This window comes from Ceratosolen solmsi, unplaced genomic scaffold (assembly GCF_000503995.2).
Source record: "Ceratosolen solmsi marchali unplaced genomic scaffold, CerSol_1.0 scaffold39, whole genome shotgun sequence".
Lineage (NCBI taxonomy): Eukaryota > Metazoa > Arthropoda > Insecta > Hymenoptera > Agaonidae > Ceratosolen > Ceratosolen solmsi.
The window spans coordinates 469,669-493,653 of NW_011948433.1; the positions used below are offsets into that span (position 1 = coordinate 469,669).

The 23,985-nt window shown below is 25.8% G+C and overlaps 1 protein-coding gene across 2 annotated transcripts; it reads right to left on the minus strand.

Moving 5' to 3' along the window:
- Positions 1–405: 405 nt before the first annotated feature.
- Positions 406–23,663, minus strand: LOC105364439 (prohormone-1). Of its 2 annotated transcripts, XM_011502351.1 has the most exons (3): positions 23,535–23,663; positions 15,757–15,876; positions 406–1,029 (listed from the first exon to the last, which is right to left on the minus strand). In XM_011502351.1, exons 2-3 carry the CDS (start codon positions 15,865–15,867, stop codon positions 853–855), a joined length of 288 nt encoding a protein of 95 aa, XP_011500653.1. In that variant the 5' UTR covers positions 15,868–15,876; positions 23,535–23,663; the 3' UTR covers positions 406–852. The 2 variants fall into 2 exon arrangements, 1 of the variants encoding a protein (XP_011500653.1); XR_912951.1 differs by lacking the exons at positions 406–1,029; positions 15,757–15,876 and adding an exon at positions 17,168–17,240.
- Positions 23,664–23,985: the final 322 nt, after the last annotated feature.

The following is a 23,985-nucleotide window of genomic DNA, read 5'->3' on the forward strand; positions in this document are numbered from 1 at the left end:
ACTACATTATACTACAAGTGCTCATAATGAACTAATAAAAATTATAGAAAAAAAAAAAGAAGAAAAAATGCGAGGACCAATAAGTCGCTTCGAATGCGGCAACAATCTGATAAATTAAAAACAAAAGACTAGATTTTAATCCCACGATTATATAATCGAGAGATTATCTCTCTCTCTCTCTCTCTCTCTCTCTCTCTCTCTCTCTCTTTATATCTCGAATATCTTAAAAGAAAAAAAGAATTTTGGCAAATTATAAGAAAAAGATTTAAAAGTAAATAATTAAAAATTAAAAAAAAATGATAATGATAAATCCAGTAAGAGATTTGTTTTACTTTTATATGGCTAAGAACCAACGGAATATTAAAGTTCTTGAACAATTGAAACACAATCTCATGTAAAATCCTAATCTATAAATACTATAGGAAAAACTATTTAAACTACACCACATTACGTGTACTTTGCAAACAAACTCATCTACAGTAACCGTTTGAAATACCCGCATAAAAAGTTACATTTTCGATGATTTTAAACTATGTAACACTCAAGGATTCAAACAGAAACTATTCACGTATCCCAACCACATAAAGTAAAATACTACTCGGATGAATTGCAAATTTATCTATAATTTTTAATTCATAGGGAATAATAAGTAACGCGTGCTTTCAATGAAGAAGTCGTATTTTAAACAACACCGAATAATAATTATTTCCGAGGCATTGTTAGGAAGCAACATTATATCAGCAACGGCGCCTTTTTCAATCCACCAGCAGTGGCAATGGCCACCACCCCAATCTCTTCACTATGTTCAGCCCTTAACGCGCCGCCGTGAACGTATCAAGCGTATTCATCATTTCACTTTCCGAAACAGGATACGGCATTAAAAGCGCACTGCCTCCAATAATTGCGCTTGCGTTGCAAATCATCAACGTCTACTTGGCTCCGTAGGCGCTTCACGAACCTCCTGCCTACCAGGTAGTTAAGTAGGTCCCTCTCGATAGCTGCCCCCTCCTCGTCTCCTACCATCTGTAACTGACGAAGAAAAAAGATGATCGTCGGCTGTTTAGCTCGAGCCCTTGGGCTTCGATTATTGTGTCTCGGGAGGGCAGGATTTTGAATTTCACGAGATTACAGGCTGAGGCTCTGCCGGGATCGAAGCTCGGAGGCGACGTTTCATACGTTTCTGGCAAAATATTGGACGTGACGCGTGCCGTCGACGCATTTCTTCGCCCAAAATTTACTTAAAAAGTCTAAACTGACGTCAATGCAAATACATTTAATGCCTTTCTTACGACTTTTATCTATTTAACCTTTAAATATGATTGTCGATGTCATTGTATGGGATATTTAATCGTACGTCAAGTTTATTATGTCTTACCTATAAATTCTAACGATAAATATTCTTCCAATTGTATTATTAAAATCCATCAAATTTATACTTAATTATCGTCTGAGTATAGATATTTAAAGATAAAAAAAAAAACAAAACAAAAAAAAATTCCTAACAGTCACAATTTGATTTTTACCTATTCAAGATGATTTGTTAGGCAATAAGTGGCATATTAGACGTTAAAAAAGACTTTGAAGTATCGTTAGTTGAACGATGCAAAATTTAATTTAATTAAAATTCCTATACGTCATATAATAATTAGCTCATAATAGTCGAAATGAACAATAATATTTTTAATATTTATTTCAAATATTCGCTTTGTATAATAATACTTCTTTCGTACTATTACTCATTCGGATATCTTTCCTACTTATTCAATATAATAAATTATCCATGAGTCATCCTATGAGAATTATAAATTTCAATATAAAAAGATGATAATTTTTGATCATGGCTTTTATAAAATTCCTTGAAAATATGTGTGAGAACGCGATAGTGTGTGTATATAATTATTATTAACGAATATATTGCATAATGTAATAAATATTGCACATTATCTAGATACATATTTTTACTTGAAGAAATAATTAATATTTAATATTCATAAAAGTTTTAAATTAATCATTTAGAAATTATTTGTGTAGGAAACAGCTCGACCTTTCTAAAGTATTTAAAACTTTATACAACAATTTAATTTGGGATTGTTTAAAAAAATATTTAATTTAGCGTACATTAGAAAATATAATTTGTAACATTTTTACTTTAATTTAAGTTTACGTATGAAAGCCAATAGAATTTGCTGAGTGAATACAAGACGCGCAGATATACATCAACACATTTACATGTCAAGGGCCTGAGGCTCGAATCAAACTTAACTACCGATTGAGATCAACGTTAACAGCTAATGCGAAAAAAAGGGGGCGAGGGTCGAAGAAAGGAGGAAGCAGACATAGACGTTGAGTCGAGCGAAGGCAAAATCAGTACGGGAAAATTGGAGAAAAAACATTAGTTCGGACAGCGGAATAAAGCTGCCGTAGTCAAGTCAGTCAAGTCGAAGCCAGAGCCTAAGGTCAAAACTAATGAGAAAGAACCAAGAGCTGACAACCATTATCCACTATAAACCATCTTGGCTAACAACGTAGCACAAGGGGTCGCCGAGTCGATGAAAACGTAAAGCCGAAAAGCCGTTAACCCGAGTCCTCGGTTCATCCCTCTTTCTCACTCTCCATTTAACTCTTTGTATCCAAATTTACAATAAATTCAATTACCACAATATCCGTGCTTACTATAAAGCTTTTGAATTATTTCTCAACTATACCATAAAAACTGAAACACCTTTGCTGCCTTCAATTTTCACGCAAATATCTAAGATCGTACAATTTCGTATATAATGGTAGATTATAGCAATACGAGCTCATTATTTCAAAATGATCTATAATATTTCATTTATGTCAATGTAGTAAGATGAATGTTTTTTATTATTTCATTTTGTTTTTTTTTTTTTTTTTTTTTTTTTTTTTTTTTTATACATAACGCAAGTAAGCGTTAGAACTTATATGAAACTTCAAGCTTTTGTAGTAGAATAATTAATCTTTTCGCAAAATTGTCAAATGTGCATATGCTTTCATTTAAATAGCAATTAATTCTAAATTTATTGATATATTGGTGAGATTGCGCATATTTGAAAATAAATCTATACGCAAACGTTATATTTTCTATATTTGTAGAATATTATTTAATAAAAGAAAGCAAATACGACGTAATATCCTATACAAATTGTTAATAATATAAATATTGAATATTCATATTACAAATTTATCTATGTAAGGTATAATGATTAACATTTCCCGCTTTATATATTTCAGTACAATGAAAATTTTTGGCTACTGAAGAAATTTTATTCATTATAAATAATGATACGGCATTTTTCATGTTTAACCCAAGATATGGATTTTGAAGAAATTTATTAAAACTATAAATCAAAATCAAAGTACATTTAAATTATCAAAAAAAAATTCGAATTCATAATCGACGTAGATGTGATATTACTATGTTAATAGAGTGGGTCGTCCATCAACCATATGTTGCTTATCACTTTTATCGATAATGACATTAACAATTTCCGATACGAAGTAGATAAAAATAATACATCTTAGATAATATTATCTCGTTCGATATTGAGAATAATAAATAGTATAATTTTTCACAATAATCAATCGATACTTAGTGATTCGAGTAATTATTATTAATATAGATTCATTTTTTCATTCTTGAAGCCTTTTATATTTTTATTGTTGTTAAAAATTATTAAAAAAAAAAAAAAAAAAAAAAAAAAAAAAAACAATAAAAAAGAAAGTGAAATTTATTCTAGAATAGATTCGTAATATAAACATTGTTTGTTATTACTATTGTAAATAATTTATATATTTTTCCTTTCTACGACATTTATTATCTGTAATTACTCTTATATATTTACTTATACTTATTTTTATCCAGCTATATTCAGTTATATCTCTGCCATCTAACTAAATGAATATACGAAATTTTATAATATAATATTAACATAAGACATTGTCAATAGATAAAAATAACAATCAAAAGAATATTTTTCGAATTAACTTTAAGAATATTTCCATAAAATTTGATTACATTCGATGCTCTGACGTATGATTTCGTACATGTCAGATTATTAAAGAAAATAAGATATAGAGTTTAAAAGCATTGAAAAATGTTTCGCGTTCAATTCTTTTTTATTTAAAATACAAAAGTGATTTAATATTTTGTTGGAAAATTATATATTAGATAAATAAATTCAATAAAATTATTAAACATTTCAATTAACATTTCCTGGTAGAGCGTCATGCGGTGACGAATTTTTTTGTTATAAAACTAATTAATATTTGTTAATTATAATTTTCGCGATTCATTCAATACTTAAAGCCTGCTATCCTAATTATCATACATTATTTATTCATCTTTAGAATATTTTTTAATTTAAATTTTCGTAAAAAATGAGATTATATTGCAAGTATGATGGCGGATTAAAGGAAATATCAAATTGAAACAGATTTCATTTCCTTTAAAAACTATTAAAAAACTTATTTTACCTCTGTAGAAGTTGTTTTTATTTCATCTATGTATATCTATTCAATTATTACGTAGTGGACTTATTCAATAAAATAGTGAAATTATAGTCTTTCCACGTGTGAAAGTCATACAATTAGTTGGGCTAGTTGGCAGGCATATTATGTAAAATTCGACGGACACATCCTTATGTATAACATCAATAGGTTAGTATTCTTATTTGTTTTTCCCTAGCTGATTCGGTCGGTGAGAAGTAGGAGAAATTTCAAACGGGGGAAAGAATCAAACGTCGAGAGTTATAGTAAAAAATAAAAGGGAAAAATAAAGAAAAAGGCCAAGATGGATGAAAATATTTGGCTCCATTTTCCGCTGAATCAAGTTGTTCTCTGTCAGCTCTCGAGTAACAGTAATTTTCTTAGAACTTTACTGGATTCCTTGTCCAGGCTATTTACGTTTTTCTGTCTCGGAGCGGCCCAGTGTATAATAAAATCGGACGGCCGCCTCTGCTTATACCTTACTCACAGTTACTTTCGACGACCACGGTCGAGCAACGTCAATTTCCTTCAATCCTGCTCGTCAGCTTTTATACTCTGCCGGTCATTTATTCCATGAAATTGTTGATACAAGCCATACGTAGACTATCGAGGAAATACAGAGATTCGTGTTTTTGGTAATACGCGATCCGTGGCCCTATCGGGTCTTTGACATCAAGGTCCCATGGGAAGCCACTGAATTGTTTTTCCTTCTTGCCGTCGATGAATTATGTTCTACTGCTTTTGTCCCCCCAGCACCGCAACAAGCAACCGTGACAGTATCATAGACATTTGTAAACTAATATCGCTATTTCTTGAACGATCATACAACAATTACTTTCATGCCCTTAGGTGAAAGCTTATCTTAATATTTCGTCAAATTTTACAGAATTATACAATTAAGTAATAATTAAGTAATCCAAGGAAAAAACAAATTTACGAAATATAATTAAAGCATCGAGGGCGCGATTTGGAAATTATTAAATATTCTTTTCAATTAATTTTTTCAATTTTTCCTTTTCGGCGAGACGCCAAAATTTGACGTCACAATTACAAACGTGTAAATATATACAAATCAACATATACACACATACGTATATACATTTTTTTTTTCTTCGCATGTGTATATACGTGCGTGCATGTATGTATATAAATATACAAGAGATGATGAAATTGTATCGCATATGCTTATTTAGCATTAGAATACATTTTTACATAAATTTACGATTAGAAACAACGACGGTCTCGGTAAATTCGATTCGAAAATTAAACTTGTACAACTACTTATTTAATGAAAAAATAATAATAATAATAAAAAAAAAAACCTTGCGGTAATAGAATTTACACGCTTATAATCCAGAGTAATTTACTAAGTACCTAAAATTTCAATATGTTACTATAAATATTTAAGCCGCTAGTTAATTAATATTCGAAAGCTGAATTTATTTTTAATCTACTAGCTTATTATTAGATTTTTACGACTTTTCGTATATAAAAAACAATATTATTTTTAACATAATAAATAATATTTTAAATGTCTGTGGATTAGACAGAAATATCTACGAGATTATTAAATACGAAAAACATTATTATTAAGATTCCCTATAATTCGTTAAAGCTTATATTTGAGACACGTAAGAAAGACAGCTATAGTAGTTGTCTAAAAATTAATCACTATCTTCTCTCATTTATAATTATCAAATAATAGATATAGCTAACACATACATAAATGACGAAGGCCACGTGAAAATGACAGATTCTAACAAGCCGTGAACAGAAGTTACGTCACGTAGATAAAACTCTCCAGAAGGTTTGGTACTCTCACGGACACACAGACAGTTATCGTCACATTACTTGACCCTATTCGAATACATTCGCTTAACTTTTTGTGATTCTCATATTTGCGCGTGCTTTTACTTAATTTTTTTACAAATTTAAAGAGTGTAAGAGTCGATAAATCGAAATTACAATATTATACTTTGAAGAAGATTTGTTGATTAAGTGGCCCTAACTATGCCATTCACAGGATATATTTATATAATTATTCTTGTATTCTTACATAGTATACCCTATTGTATTCTTATTGCTAATAATCCTTAAAAACTAATAATATTCCTTCTACTATTATAAATTACATTAACTTACAGCTAGAAGTTAATTTAATAAGAACTTAATAATAAAGAAATTCATTTGACATACGTAAAAAGCGAAAACAGTATATATTATAAATATATCTGCAACAGTTTTTAAATTAATCTACAAATTTAATTAAACAAGTATTTCAAAAATAATTATAAAAATAATTCAAATTTAATTTAAACACTATTACAAAGTGTGAAAATAGTGCGTATGTTTTTCAAAAAAATTAAACGCCATAAAAATACATCTAAAAAATTAGTATTTCAATATATGTAGGCATTATCAAGCAAATATATTCATACGTCGTTTGTAAAAGAAAGTTAGTTGCTCTAATATAAAATAGTTGCTTATCAAACTTTTTATTCGAATAGTTATACCTACTCTTATCTGCATTATTTGTTTCATTATATTGTTTTATAATACATTATTCACAGTGAAAGATATAAACTTAGACGTGTATATTTGTATTGTAGCTTTAAATCACAATAAATAAATCATTTTCCTTATTATATGCATTTACTCTAGATTCGTGAAAAAGTATTTAACATTTATCAGACATTGGGTGTAATATTAAAACAATTTGGAATTTCATTGTAATAATATTTTTTTATGTTACATTACAAACAAAAAAAAAATATGCCTTTAATGCAATGAATATCATAAATATTTAAAGATATATGCAAAATATTACTAATTGATTTTTTTTTTGCAGGTAACTTACGTAACAGTTTATTGAGCCTAATCACTTAAATGTATTATAATCAAATTGAACTTTAAAAAGTAATATGCTCTATTGATTAATTTTTATATCGATAAATAAATAATTACCATAGCTATTTTCACCTAACAATTCATTTAACTGATGATGGATTTAATTTTTTTTAAGTTGATTCGTTTATTTCATTAAAATTTATCCAAAATCCTTACAGCTAATTTTTACAAATAATGATTCCTTTTAATGAATATTTAAGTACAATCATTAAAGTCATATATTTAATTAGGTGTATATAATTTATTTAGCATAATAGATGAATGTATTATTAGCACTAAACGAGATATAATGATTTATATAAATTTCTTATATATATATATTATCATTGAGTTAACTTTCATACACATTTTTCAGATAATATAAGAATTACGTTTACTAAGTCACTATAAAAAATTCAATTATATGTTGACCCTATTAGAATTAAATCTTTAGATTTTATTTTTAAATATATTTTTAAAATAAATCCATATGATTATGAATTACGAATTTCAATGAAATTTTATTTTACTGCTTTTTTGATTGCGTACTCTATGTAATTAGATTTGTCAACGTGACTTCTTTCAAGTTAATTGCAAAATTTGCTTTAATTAGTTGTTAGTATATGGGTATATTAAATATATGCACATATATATATATATATTAAACATTATATATATATATATATATATATATATATATATATATATATATATATTAAACACACGTATATATTAAATATACACACATATGCAGTTCGTTACGATTAAGACACATAAATGAATTGTAAAATCTATTTTATAATCATTATGATTTTGTTAAATAATGGAGTACTAATAAATAAGTTATTAGTAAGTATGTGTGTGTGTGTGTGTGTGCGCGCGCGCGCGCGAGTGTATACTGTAACATATTTTGGAGTACCATTTTCTCAAAAGCTTTCTGATAAGTAAAGAAAAACATATGTTGTGCTATCTAATGACAGAATTATTGATATATTATTATAAAATTTTATTCATTTTATCTGTAATAAATAGAGTGAAAAAAATTAATAAAGGCTTTGAATACTCTATATTGTTTCAATATAATTTTATTATCAAAACTTTCACAATATTGATATTCATATTATAATTTACTTATTAAGGAAAAATTTTAATCAATGTTTTAAATTATTTCTCATTCAATTATTATATTACTGAATTAACACGTAACGACTTTACAATAACTTTGCTCGTTATAATTTTTATAATAATTCATTTTTAAATAAATATTGCATATTTATTATTGCATCAAATTAATTACAATTTAAATACATTCTTAATCAAACCAGATATAAGAAAAAATTATTCACTTTTATGGAAAATGTAACATTGAATATACATATTAATGTTAAATTTATCAATGATTATTTTGAATATGTGATTAGGTTTCAGTTGATTTGTATACAAAAACAAATCAAATAATATGCATACAACTAAATTTTATGTGATATAGTACGTAATTTTAACTAATTTAACATTTTGACTATGTAATTGTAAACATATCGTTATTTTTTCCAAAAAAAAAAAATTTAAAAAAAAAATATTTAAATTAATATTCAATTAATAATCTAAAATTCATTGTTGACTTGACAATATATTAATGAATAACAGATAAAAATAATATAAATCTAAAAAAAAGACAAGTCAAATTTTATTATTTGCCTATTTAATTGTTTTATCATTACAAATAATCAAAATAAATTTTCTATGATAAAATAGAAGCTAAGAAGATAAAGAAAACTATATATGATATCCGTATTGGTTGCACTTTAACTTAAAAAAAAATTCATTCCAGGAAGAAACTACTTGTGATTAAGCGACTTATAACAACAGACGGTCTTAAGAGTAAGAAGTCTATATATTTTTTCTTGTGTTGCCTACATCTCGTTCATCTAATTCTAAATCATTCGGACGGATAGGCAGAAATAGATACGAAATACTAAATAGCCATGAGAGAAATTAGTTGCGATAAGAATCTCCTTCATTTTGTATTTGTAAAGAAAAACGATGCAACTGCTTCACGAGATCATTTTAATTGGACTTTCCTAATCACAAACTCGAACATTAAATCTTATGCATTAAGTGTATAAGTATTATTGCATTTTAATACGTATGTGTACAATACACTGAGAAATATGTTTCAAATACATAATACAGTCATTTTCTTATAAGGAATGAATTGAGAAATGAAATTTTTATGCGAAAACTGATAATTGTAAAATCGTACATATTTGGCTCTGATAAAAGGTCAGGTTTGAAATTAATGTTTCGAGTAATAAAATTTACTCTTTGACGACCATTTTAAAACTTCAATTATTTGTTATATATTTCCTTGTCTTAAGATTAAAATAACTAGGATTCTATCTTCTTCAATCCTAACTCCCCTAAAATGATATTTTTGTATGGTCAAGCCATTGTTAATTAAAGTTCGCAATAACGAAACTATACATTAAAAATAATCTTATTATTTATGAACTAGATACCTGCAACGCAATATGCTATCAAATCTTTTGATATTCTATAATTGTAAGTTTTTGTGAATATTTTAATTGCATATAACCTAAAAGTACGTGATTTTTAAATAAAAATTGTCATATATATATATAATATGGAGTTATTTTTAAAAGTTTAACATCTATTTACCTTTATTTAGATATAAGAAAAGCAAAAGTTTGTCCTACATATATAAAGTTTATAGGAAAATTAAGACTTAATTTTGAAAAAGTTTTTACAATGATTATGACTAAACACTGACGCAATGTGACACTGTAAAAGCTAATTTTCTATATAAGCAATAACTATTTTTTTATGCATAAACTAATAAAACATAATAGCAATGAAAATAATAATAAATTGTACGCTTCTAATTTTCTTCTCGAGACATGCGACATCCATCAAGTTTGATTAAGGGTCTCGTAAAGATTCGTGGCAATAAATACGAGAAAACTGATGAAAAAGTCAAAGAGCCACGCTTAAATCTAGTAGGATTATGAGAAGTCGAGCGTCAATCAAATTCGGTTAGATGAGATTACTAGATTAGATCAAGTACTTGATCCATCTTGGATACCCGTATGAAAAGCCACCAATATAAGTATTCGCAAGTATTTGAAATCTGTCGACGCGTTCGATTGCCGCGCAAACGACCGCCGGCATATCCTGATCTTTATACCTACTAGCATCGTTTCATGGTGAAATTTTGCTTTAGCTCTACTTTAACATTGTCTCTATCTCTTATTTTCATGTTTACATTTAAGCGTAAAATTTTTATGTTGAACAATTTAGGTAGGTGTCAGGGTAAATTCTGATATTAACAATAATGTCTATTTAACAAAAAACTCGACATCTTAATTTGAAAATATTATCCTCTTGTAATTATTGTATTTCTTTTATAAGGAGGAAAATGAAGTAATAGTTACATCAATTTTATAATTTTAATAATTATGTAAGCTATGTCATAAAATTTCGAAATTTATAGTAGCGAAATACATACTTTAAATTAATAAACTTCTTTTAATAAATAATGAAAGTGATTAATTTAGATATAATGACAGGTAATAAGATGATTTATTATTGATATAAATTATCTAGCATATTTAATATACAATGTATGAATCCGTAATATATTATTAATCTTTTCAAAATTTATTGCTAAACTTGCTCTGTGATTTATTAATCTTCGATATATCTTATATATATATATATATATATATAATAAAAATTTAAAAGAATAAACAGTTAATAAATATAATTATTTTATACACATAAACGATTTCAGATTTTATTATAATGCTTTATTTATTTAATTAAAAAAAAAAAATTTATTCTTTTATTTAATAATACCATATAAAAATACAATGCTTCTATGAAATTCGTTCATATTATTCAATTATAATTTTCTCTATTTTTCTCATTTTAAAGTCAATACAGTATCGGTATGATAGAGGAATTTTATATTTCAAAAACAGCTCGATGAGAGCAATGACATATACTGAAATCAATTTTAGAAGGTTTATATTTATAACTAGAAAATTTTATATTACATATATTAATGTATTATATACATTGTATGTATAAATTTCTTTTTGATAATGCACAAAGCCTTGATAACATATACCTGACTAGATTTCTAAGAATTATTTTCATTCGAATATGGATATGGAATATTTATGGTATATTTACAAAAGAATTCTTCTACTATCTATTAATAATATTGTACATTGCCATAATTGCAATGTAAAACTTTGATAAATTAATAAATTGTTTATAAATTTTTGCATAAATAATAATATGAGACATTCAACTGTATTTTTATAAATGTTGATATTTATAGAGTAATCCTGTGTGATTAATTTACCATAGATAAAAATCAAATAAAAATTTATATGTATGCATAAATCTTGTTTCCTTCTTTTGCTATCAATGTGAAAACAATAGAAATACTAGAAATTTCGATAAAAATGCATTGTAATGTGAAATTCAGAAATACACGTGAAAAATAATCTTAACTATAATTATAAGTATATTAATATTATTTAAATATAACTTTAAAATATTCACTGTATAATGACAAATATTTAAGAAATAATTTGTTTACAATCTAAGAAAAACAAAAAGAACTAAAGAATATTGTTTTAAAACATTGAACATTAATTATTTAATATTGCAATGGTATTATAACAATGATATTATAGTGATTTTTAACAATACTATAATGTTTACAAATTTATATATTGATAACACAAGGGCTTCTGTAATTATTGTCTATTTGAATATTCTTTCAATAAATAAAATTGATTAAAATATCTTATAGTAAAATTAAAAAATTTTCGAATTTCTACTTTTTACGAATAAATTTTTAACACGTTATATTATTTAAATGTTATACTGTATTAGTAGGCAAAGCATATATAATTATATATCTAAATGGAGGTTCATCATTCTTTATAAGTTATGTAATTGAATTGTTTATGTTTTAAGTATAATGAAAATTTGAGATTAAAGAAAAATGGTATAATTAAACATTTCTAACTGTAATATGTTTTTTTACATAATTTTACATTGATACACTTTATGAATTCTAGGTAAAGTCACTTGGCCAATGTATCAACTCTATTTTATACGAATATCTAATGTAACATTTCAATTAGATATAACAAAATTATTCTCTATAATATTCTGCACCTTAGTAATTTTGTGTATAAAACAAATAATTTTTTATTACATAAACATATCTTATAGTCAATTGTGAAGTGTTTTCAGCAGTTGATTTTAAAAATGTAAATCTATGACAATTATATTTCATAGACGATATAAATGTTCATAAATAAGTTAACTATTATATAAATATAATGATTTAAAAAAAAAAAATTTTAATTCTTATCTTCGTTTTCATCATTTCTATGAAAGAAAAAACAATAGGATAATTATTACCAATGCACCATAAATATTAGTGCTATTAGAATTAATCAACAACGAAGTTTTACCAATACTTTTAAGTCGCTTCAGAGAGATTAAAATTTTCTAAAGAAACAAAATGTTAATTGATTAGATTAAGTTAATTAATTGTTTCGCTATCACTATCAATAATTTGAAAAAATTGGAAAATTCAATTTCAAGACAACCTACTTATCGTTTTAACTTGGTTATTGTCGACTTGTATATGTAGGTCTGTTATTAAATTTAGATTCAGACGTTGAAATATTGGTAATATATAGTTGAATACTTAAACTATTAATTAGATTAAAGAGAAACAATTTCTTAATCGTATAAATGAAACATATATTGAAAAAATGAGTCTCAGAAGAAATATAAAAAAAAAAAAAAAAAAAAAAAAAACAAAAACAAAAACAAAAACAAAAACAAAAAACAAAAAACAAAAAAACATAAGAATATAGAAGCATAACATAAAAGCATTTTTTATTAATACCAAATTAATATTGTATTAGAAAATAGCTATGTTTTTTTTTATGATTATATAAAAATATAGTCTTAGAGCTTTTCAAGAAAATAGTCTAAAGAAACTTTATTTGCTCTATACATGGCAAATTCTTGTGAACCGTCATATCTTTATATACCCGGTTTGCTTTATAGTTTATTAAATCCTAAATGGCATGTTTTATACGATTTAAAATAGTATATAAAATTATGTTGATAATTTAAGTAACAAAATAGTGAAATAATAAATATACTTTTTTAATAAACATCATATGATTAATTTTTTTTAAAACTTTATATAATTAAGTGCTTTTAACTTATGCGTGTTTATAAATCTTATTATATTTAATGTTTTATTTCATTTTCATAGTGAACATTGAATTAATTTTAATCTTAGATTGTTAAAGTCTTCGCAATATATACGTATACAATAATAATAAAAAAAGTTGATATTAATAAGCGTTATGTATTACAATATATCATTTTGAAATACACGTACGCGACATAAATTATTTACATGATGATAATTCTATCGTAATTTATTTATTGCTCTCTATTATTTCACTATGCTGCTTTTTTTTTTCTTTTTTTTTCTTTTTTTACTTTTAACATAACAAATTGAATATCATACAAATATAAATAAATAATCTCGTAGTAAGATGTTCATGATTAAGTGTAATTAAATATCTATCTTAAACATAAATTAGACTCGTATCACAATTGCACCATTGTCACACCGATAGCCAAGTTTGTAATTCATAACTTCATGAAATATAGCTTTCTCGGATAGCCATATTTTAAAAATAGCAAGGAATACAGTCTGGGCTTATTTAATTTGCAAACGTTCTTAAAAATTTTCAATTTTTGCATAATTTACGACAGTCGATGTTCATTAATAATAATAGAATGCCTAAGCTAGATGTTTTGAGTAGAAACGTGCGTATCATAAAAATATTAATAGACTATGTCATATTGAATTTGTATTTATAATCTGCTCCCTACTATGCCGGACAGAATATTTTCAATTCATTAATTGTAAAACAGCATTAAATTTGTTACGCTAATTTATTATTATTATTATTTTATATAAAAGTATACGATACAATAGATGTAATAATATTTTATAATTAATGAATTGAAATGATGACGATATACATTCAAACTCTGTCAACATTATTTTTACTTCTTTTCTTTTTTTTTTTTTATTTATTATAAGCTATATCCGTTTGACATAAGTCTAGTACTTATTAGTTAAATGTAATATATTTTATAAATCTCTTTTAATCATCGTGCATATCTAGTAATTTAAAAGGTTAAATTTATCATGAATTTATAAAAATTAATAATTATTTTAAAGCCGGCGGTAATACATAATGCTAGCTGAATTTGTATTTATTTTTATCATTTGGCGAATAAACCGATTATTAATAATTTGTCTAGTTGGGATTAGCCATAAAAAAAAATGAAAGTATTGACAATTACGTGTGAAAGTGATAGGTTGACTATTAAATAATTCGTTATAATTGGATGTACAATATGCTCAAGTTTTTTTTTTAAGTGGCGCGTACAATGTATATTTCAAGCTCAATCAATTGCCAAAAAATCGATTTTAACCTATTCGCATGAAGTGAAAATTAGCCCAAAGGTAATCTTTCCTTTTCAAAATTTGAGAATCTTGATAGAATTAAAGGACTTGTAAATTTAATTAGAAAGCATACGATTTACTATGCATTAAATGTATTTACAAGTCAGATTAATTGTGAGAAGCAAAATTCTTTGGATGAACATTTTTGTAGTAATTTCAATTATGTTTACAAAATCAATAGAAATTATTGGTTCGTTATATTGAAAATCATTTTTAAGACTTTTTAAGACTTTTGTAGGTAACAGATTGCGATCTTAATTATTAGACTTTTGCCCTAAACTCAACAGCAAATAATTTATTTCAACGTTTAGCTTCTTCATTAACACTCAATGATATTTATGATTATATCTACGACTACTCACAAAAAATATTGTGTAATGATATATTTGCAAATAATAACAGTAAATAAATTAATTTACTCCACTAAATAATTGTAGTAAAAATTAATAACGCAAAACAACAAAATTTCGATTGATTTTGAAACAAATCGAATTCTAATCTACAATATCTTCAAAATTATGGTGACAAAGCTATTACACATCTTTTTCGCAATGAAAACCCCGAAAGGCTTAAGAAAATTAAAAACTCTTTACTATTAAATAAACAAATCCTTAAAATAAATAAAAAATGAAAATCAATGTTTCATTGTGAGATGAAATTTTAATAAGAGCATAATGTCGGATATTGCGACTTCCTAACAAAGTAATTAAATAGAGCTGTTTATGATTTTTAATGGATCATTAACTTACGTTGAGCCCGTTCATAAGCGCCTCTTTATCTCCTGCTGGAAGTGGCGTGGACCAGTCAACGAATACAACGAGTGCTACTATTGCGCAAGCGACGATTTTTAAGGACATCATTTTACCTATCTGAAAGCAAATAAAGGTTTTTAATCCCTTAGGTAGTGGCTGCTCGTGTAATGCCACTTCGGCTTCTGTATTATTAATTTGGTAAAATGTATACGTATACGAAATAGCAAGTGCAATCTTGCATTTTCTTCTACTTAAAAGAGTTTTCCGGGATAAGGCTTTTCTCGCGGCAAGTGAGAGACTTTGCTTGAGAAGTGCGGAAATTTTTGTGGCGGCTGCTTATAATCAACATAGACCCACAGTCGAAGCCGTAAATTTTATGGTACGCTTAAACTTCGATATTAAGTTTAATTTGTTTTTTTTCCCCTCTCGCGTTTCATCTCTACTAAGAATGATTTGGAAAATAAAACGGAGCATAAAGGGAAATTGACCGGTCACTGCTTTAACAGCTAATAACGAGAAAAGTGAACCATTTAATATTATCTTAACCATCTTATAAAAATAAGATTTCTCAAACGTTAACCTGCGCCAATCTTATTTTTAGATAAGCCCCGCAGGATCTAAACCTTCTCCTTTAACCGTATGATTATTCTATCATTGAAAAACATTATGTATCGATGTATTAAATGTTCGGTACATTTTCTTTTAACTCTAAAAGCTCTAAAACGTGTCTTTAAGTGCATGCTACATAATATTATAAGAAATATCCGAACTTAAGTAATTTAATCAATGTACAATATGATAATGCAGAATAATATTCAACTTATTTAGAAGCAAGTTACAATTACTTTGAATTACTAAAGTCATTAAGGGTATGATTCAATTTAAAAAATTACTTGTATTACAATGAAATTTATGAAAAAAAATTCGACTTCAATTTGATATCGCAAATAGCGATAATCCCGTTTGTTAGAATATACTCGTAAAAAAAAAAAGAAAAAGAAAGAATTAATATATATGTTGTCCGCGCATATAATAAATAATCTCAAATCAACCTTGTTATTTTCAACTGCGATGAAAATCAATATTTATAACCAACGATTTACGCATTTATTATTATCATTTATGGTATGGCTCATTTATGGCCACATTTATATTTAATATTCGTTTGTTCGTCTTAACTTATTTATTTATTTATTATTATATTTTTCATTTTTTTTTTTTTTTTTTTTTTTTTTTTTTTTTTTTTTTTGCTTTTATGTCCTAATTAATGCTTTAACTATAAGACTTTAATTCGAAAAATCTAAATTAATGGGTACTGACTATCAGAACATTGTGAGTAGAAGGGCTGATGTAAATGATATCTAAGAGTACTTGTTGTTCAACACTTCGAGATTGATCTGTCGATACTTACGTGGGGTTCGAGAAGGGAGATAATCACTGGTGTTGGTTTTACTTTGTATATCTGCCAGTTACAGGATATGCTAGAAAAGATAAGGGTAGCAACAACTATTACTTGAATCTTACAAGAAGGGAAAGTTATCCGATACGAGGAAGAATCAGTTTTATCTTTTATTATTCATACGATCAATAACTCTATGAATAGTTTGTAATGATAAAGAATAAGTTATACTGAAATTTTATAAGACTCTTCTACTTTTCGATGTATGTACTTAGTGATATAGTGAACGATTTTTCCCTCGTTTCCAATACAATTGCAAAATTAATAATAAATATTGATATTGCTGCTAAATATACAAATCTGTAATTTTAATTATAATTAACAAGTGGACTTAATCCTTTTTTTTCGAACAATTTTGAAACAATATTTTCAATTTGTTTTCCAAATATTTGATTTATTTCACTTAAATTTTACATTTATTTTGCATGCTTAAAGATATTATATGGCAATATTTATTTAAATACATGCCAACGTTTATAGGAAATGGTGATAATTTATTAATTTTCTGACGATTGTAAAGTTCGCGTACTTTCTCTTTTAAGCGCCTATAATTGATATATGCTTTAAATATTTTCTAATATTTATAATCTAAGAATGTCGGACATTGTCTGATCACAATGTGACACATGTCTTTGACATTCGAATTTGTTCTTATCACATTATGATTTTATAAATCTCATAGTTCAATAATAATAGTACTCTTGATTAAAGAAACTTTTCCAATTTTTACGTAACTTCGTAGTTTAAAAATTCTATATAATAAATTATTTATAATTTATGTTCATTTCCTGGTCAAAGTTTATTTTTTGTTTAAAAACAAAAAATTTTCTTTTACACTTATGGTAAAACTTTGACAAAATTAAACATTATATTTTATATATTGTATATGGATTTGTTAGGATTAGATAATATATAATAAAAAAAGCACTTTATAATAAGATTTATTTTAAAAATATTTAACAAATTAATTTATAAAGTAGAAGTACAGAAGTTTATTATAAAATAAAGCTCTAAAGATCAATTACAATTAATAATAAAAAAAGATGAATATTGATAAGAACATTGATAAAAATTAATAAAAATTTAATGATCACTGACGCGCAATATGTTTTACTTTTATAAATGTTAATGATAATAAGGTTATTAATGTTTAAATTGAACTGACTAAATTTTTATAATTTTCCAATGCATTCATTAATGCATAATTTCATGATTGTCTTATGTGTAAATGGATACCTTGTACTGATTATCTCATACTGATAAAAGAAAAAGAGTTATCGTGAAATCCTACATAAGAATATTCGTGAGCAAGAGAAGTTTTAATGAAATTAACAATTTATGATCAACAACTTAAATAAGAATATAAATAAACAATAATTTCTAAATAATAAGTGTACACTGGAAGTGTACTGTTATAAACAACAATACGCAACTGTTTGTGCACCTTATTCATATTAGGATATCCAAAAATATTAAATAATTTTCTTATTTATACGAAATCACTACTTTTATTAAGTAAATAAAAGAAGTTGTAAGATGATATCGTAACTTACTTATCAGATTTTATATTTTTCACATAATCTTTCATATGAAACATACAATTTTTTAAAACGAAACTTTTTTATATTCTTCACAAAATAATATTTTCTACTATTTCGAAAATTATTTAAATTTAAATTTAAATAATATAAATATATTCATTATATTTCTAATACTAATTTAAAGTAACTCGCAATGGAAACTATTTAAGAAAAGAACTTAATCAAAACTAGAACAAAGGATACTTTTGATTTTAAATGTGTACACTGTTACACATTTTATATGATATATATTTATATGTATATATATATATATATATATATATATATATATATGTGCGTGTGTGTGCGTGTGCGTGTGTGTGTGTGTGTGTGTGTGTGTGTATGTATGTATGCGTGTTACATTTTATTTTGAAACGAAAATATATTACAAGTCTATTTGATATCATAATAATTGAACAATATCATAAAGCATAATAAAAAAAATTAAACAACTAATGTAATGTTATGGTATGGATGAATCTTTTAAAATAAAAATTAAATCAAATAAAAAAATATATTATTAATTTATTTTTCAATTTTCAATTTAAAATTCTAATCATTTACGGAATATAAACCTTAAAATAGTATTCCTTTATTAACATTTAAAGAAGTTTAATTTTTTTGTAGAAAATAAAACGAAAGGGTTGGACTTAATTTAATTGAAATTTATATGAACAAAAAAAAATGTTTAATACTTTAATACTGTCGTATGAAAATATTAATTTTTGAAAGTTGCAAACTCTCTGCAAAAAAAGTTTACTCTCACTGAAAATTGACAAAAATTATTGAAATATTGAAATATTTTATTAAAGTACTGGATTTACCGTTACTTCAAGTATTATTTTTATTTTCATTATTGAAAGCACTTCAGAATGTTACTAAAATAAATATACAAATTATTTATGATGATTTATTAAATAATTATATTCCCCTTTTTTATTTTATAAAGAAATAGTTTTTTAACGCAAAAGTTTTCTAAAGAAATAGTTAATTAAACACCTGATGAAATATAAAGCGTATATGTGCACAATAAATACGAAATTATTTTGTGTTTTTTGTTATGTGTATCTTTTTCTTCTTCATTGAATCGAAATCAATGCTTCGCGTATGTTGACTCACCATATAACTTATTGATAAAAGCTAAAATCTTATCGATACAATTCATTATAAGAAAAACATATTCAAATTGGTCGAGCAAAATTTTTAACTTTTATTATCATACTAATTTTTTAGGAAATTAACTTACATGTCATTTTAGCTCGGAACAAACATTGATAGATAAGAAGCAATATTTTAATTAAATTCGATTATAATAATAGTAAGGTATGTTTAAGAAATATTGATAATAAAATGCGGATAACACGAAAAAAAAATATTTATTTTCTGCAATAGAACTTCAAAATAAACACCATAAACATTAACAAATAGATTGCATAATATCTTGTTTTTAATAAAGTAATTTTTATTAATTTTATCATAATAATTTAACACTAGTTGATAATTTTTATAAATTTTGATATAATAAAAATTGTTATTATTGCATCGTATTTTATGATTTCCATTATCTACGTCTTTAATTATTGTTTAATCTCATTTTTCTTTCGTTTTTTCAAATTATAATAACTGTGATTTTACCAGAAAAAAGACATCATAAGAAGAATGAATTGTAGAAAATTTTCTAGTTTTTATTAGTTATGAAAATTAAAGTTCTGCAGCTTCAAAAAATGTATTTGATTGTTGATTTTGAAGGTTAAGTCTTATCAAGCCTTAACTTTAAATAAAAATACAAATTGTCTACGCCGGTTTTGGATTGTAATAAATATAAAAATAAATGATTATCATTATTATATTATAGTTTTTATATTATTATATTATTATAGATGAGTATCACCGTTTCTTAAAACTACACGAGCAAAGCTGAAGCTTACTATACAAAGTGAGGAAATTGAAATTGTGATGTGAACGATGAAAAATTATGCTCTAACTCCATAATGGAGTACGGTTTCTATTAAATTTCAATCGTAACTTAAATGCCTCTATTTTTAAATATTCATCTCAAAGCATCAAAAATCAATCTATTTTCAAGCACGATTTATAAAAAAAAAAAAACATGATAAGCAGAATAGCATCACACATATGCACAGTAAGTGATTTACTTTAACAATCTTGTAAAGAGATATCTTAAGATCAACAAAATTACATACGTTTAATGATAAAAAATACTCTGATTTATTTTTATTTTCGATATTAGTTTTGTCAATTAATATTTTTTTAAGAAAGATAAAATTTGAAATTTTTAAAAGTCTTATATTATTATCTTAAATTAGTTATTTAATCTAACAATATTCACAATTTTCTTTCCAAATTAATGTTTTCATAAGACTAGTAAAATAATACGCAAGCGCTGATTGTATTTTAAATGCTTAAAACTTTAAGTGAAATTATTTTTTCATAATATTAAAAATTGATATTTCCTATATTGAGTAAATTTAAAATAAATCTCACTGTTGTTTTTTTTTCTTTATACGAAGAAGCGACAGTACAGTAGAGACATTCTACAAAAATCTTTATTTATTAAAATATCGAGAAATAATATTGAGCTATGTTTAATGCAAATATTTTCAAATTCTTCTGGCTCTAGCTCATATTTAAAGTAGAAAAATATTAACATATAAAAATTGGAATATAAATAGCTGGAATTATAGTATGTTTAGCATATACTGATAGATGCATTTCTTTGATTACAGTAAGATACATGGTTTTATTAAAATATTATAAATACTACATTTCAATTGTAATTAATAGGAGAGAGAAAATAGAAAATTAATATTGTGTGTGTTTGTGTTGCGTATATACATAATACGTATGCATTTTTGAAAAAGAAATATCAAGATATTAAAGTATTATATAATTTCGTTGATTCTTTTATAAAAAATATTATTTTCAATATTCTATTAATGCACAAAGAAACAAATTTCATAAACAAATTAATTTCTTTAGTTTATAAACTATACCTTATTACTAACGTCATGGTTTATTAATTTTTCTTTTTTTTTTTCGGTAAAGTGCTTGCTTGAAATCCTAAACGACCCATAACTAATGCATTGAACTGTAATCATTAAAAGTTCGGAATAATTTTCATGAAAACTTTTTCGAAAAAAATTCAATTTATTAATGAATCATTTACAATAAATAAAAACTTAGTATATGCATCAAGTATAAATTACAATTATGCATGAATATTAAAACTACTTGAGATGTGCATTAAATAACAAAAATGATAATCAAATATTAGGATTTGATATGTTTAATTTGGTGAATAACGTCAAATAAATTCAATATTTGTTAAGAAATTGAACTATTTTTTTAATATTCGAAGATCTTGATAGATTTTCTATCTGTAAATGGAGCAAATAACGGTAATAAAGAAGTGTCACCTTCAATGTAAATAAGATCTTGTCAACTGTAAACAATGGTAACCGCTAAAATCGATCGACTGTTTTCAATTTACTTCCGTAATTGTTAAAAAAAAAGTATGAAGTAATGTGTAAAAATATCAACAACAAAAAAATTATATATAAAATAAATGATCAGTTACTATACTCCATTAAAGCAGAAAAACTAGGGTAAAAATATCTCGATGCATTGAAAAACAAATGTAAATTAATTTATCATATAATTTATATAAAATTACATATATTAGGAGATTATCACATTAATTGAAAACACTGTAATAAAATATTATTCTAATAAAATAATTAGACTTTGATCGCGGTATAATTAATTGTAAGATAATTGCAAACTGAGTATTATGAAAAATTTATAGTTTTCTTTAAAAATAAAAATTATAAAATATTATCATATTTATACATCTTCTCGATTCGGTAATGAAAAAATATACAACATTACTAAAATTTTATTAATAAAACAAACAAACAAATAAACAAACAAATAAACAAACACATATACGAAATAAACAAACAAACAAACAAAGGGGATCAAGCGATGTATGATATGAATTTATTAACTATAAAATTCTTGCCTATTTCGATGTAAAATTTACGTAATATAATATTGCAAGAATAATTTTTGCATTTCAAATCCCAATTTCTTTAGTTGGAGCCATTTAAATTTTTTAATACTATAACTGATACACACACACACACACACGCGCGCACGCACGCACACACACACATACACACACATATATATATATATATATCATATTTAGAAATTAATACATTGATTTTTATACTTTTAACTTTTTTCACTATAACATGTAATAATAACACCTAATTTGAGAATTAATTATCCACAATTAACAAATAAATTAAATTCTCAATGAGTTCTAGTTTACGATACAACGCTTAAGCTTAAATATCGGATGTCATGCACAGGATCCACTTTAAAAGTAATTACATACCAAATGACATATGATACCATAACAACATTAGTTTTTACATCTTCTTCTTAGATACAGTGTTCACAAAGCCATTGTCGTCTTAAAATCGACGAACACTAAAGTAACGAATTTAGCGATCCTGGGAGGCACGTAGTACAGATAAAAGTAGCGCAACAGACATAAAGTGGATTAAAATGCACGTGGACATTTTAGTGGCGGAGGAGAAGAGACAGCAGGGGCGAGCAATCACTATAAACAGATCAGCCGAAGGATAAAAGTAACATAAGAGAGAGGAGGATGAAGAGCTGATTAAAGTAGATATATAGCAACTCACTGGATGCGTCGTAAGGGCCGGTAATTTCAAATCGGCGATCTGACAGGTGGCTCGGATTAGCGGCGGATAATCGGCGAACGAGGACGAGCGATATATATATATATGTGTGTGTGTGTGTGCGTGTGCGTGTGCGTGCAGTGGGTGTGTGTGTGAGTGTGCGCGCGCGCGTGTGTGCGCGCGTGTGTGTGTGTGCGCGCGTGTGTGTGTGTGCGGGAGTGGGATTATAGCGAAGGCCGGTAGATTGTGAAGGCTAGCGCTGTTTAATGCTGTCAAGTCGGAGACTCGATGCCAGTGTGACTGAGCTTGCAAGCACGCGACCACTTTATATCCGAAGCATGAACCACTGGTGGCGACTCTCCTGCTCCTAGTGATGATGGTGGTGGTGGTGCTGGTGGTGGTGGTAATCGGCGAATGTGCTGCCCGGCGCCCGCGCAGCTCCCGTCCAAAGTAA

Coding starts and splice junctions, on each gene's coding strand:
- LOC105364439 (XM_011502351.1), bottom strand. CDS start 15,867: ATGATGTCCTTAAAAATCGTCGCTTGCGCAATAGTAGCACTCGTTGTA. Junction 1,030..15,756: donor CGCTTATGAACGGGCTCAAC/GTAAGTTAATGA, acceptor TTTCTTCGTCAG/TTACAGATGGTAGGAGACGA.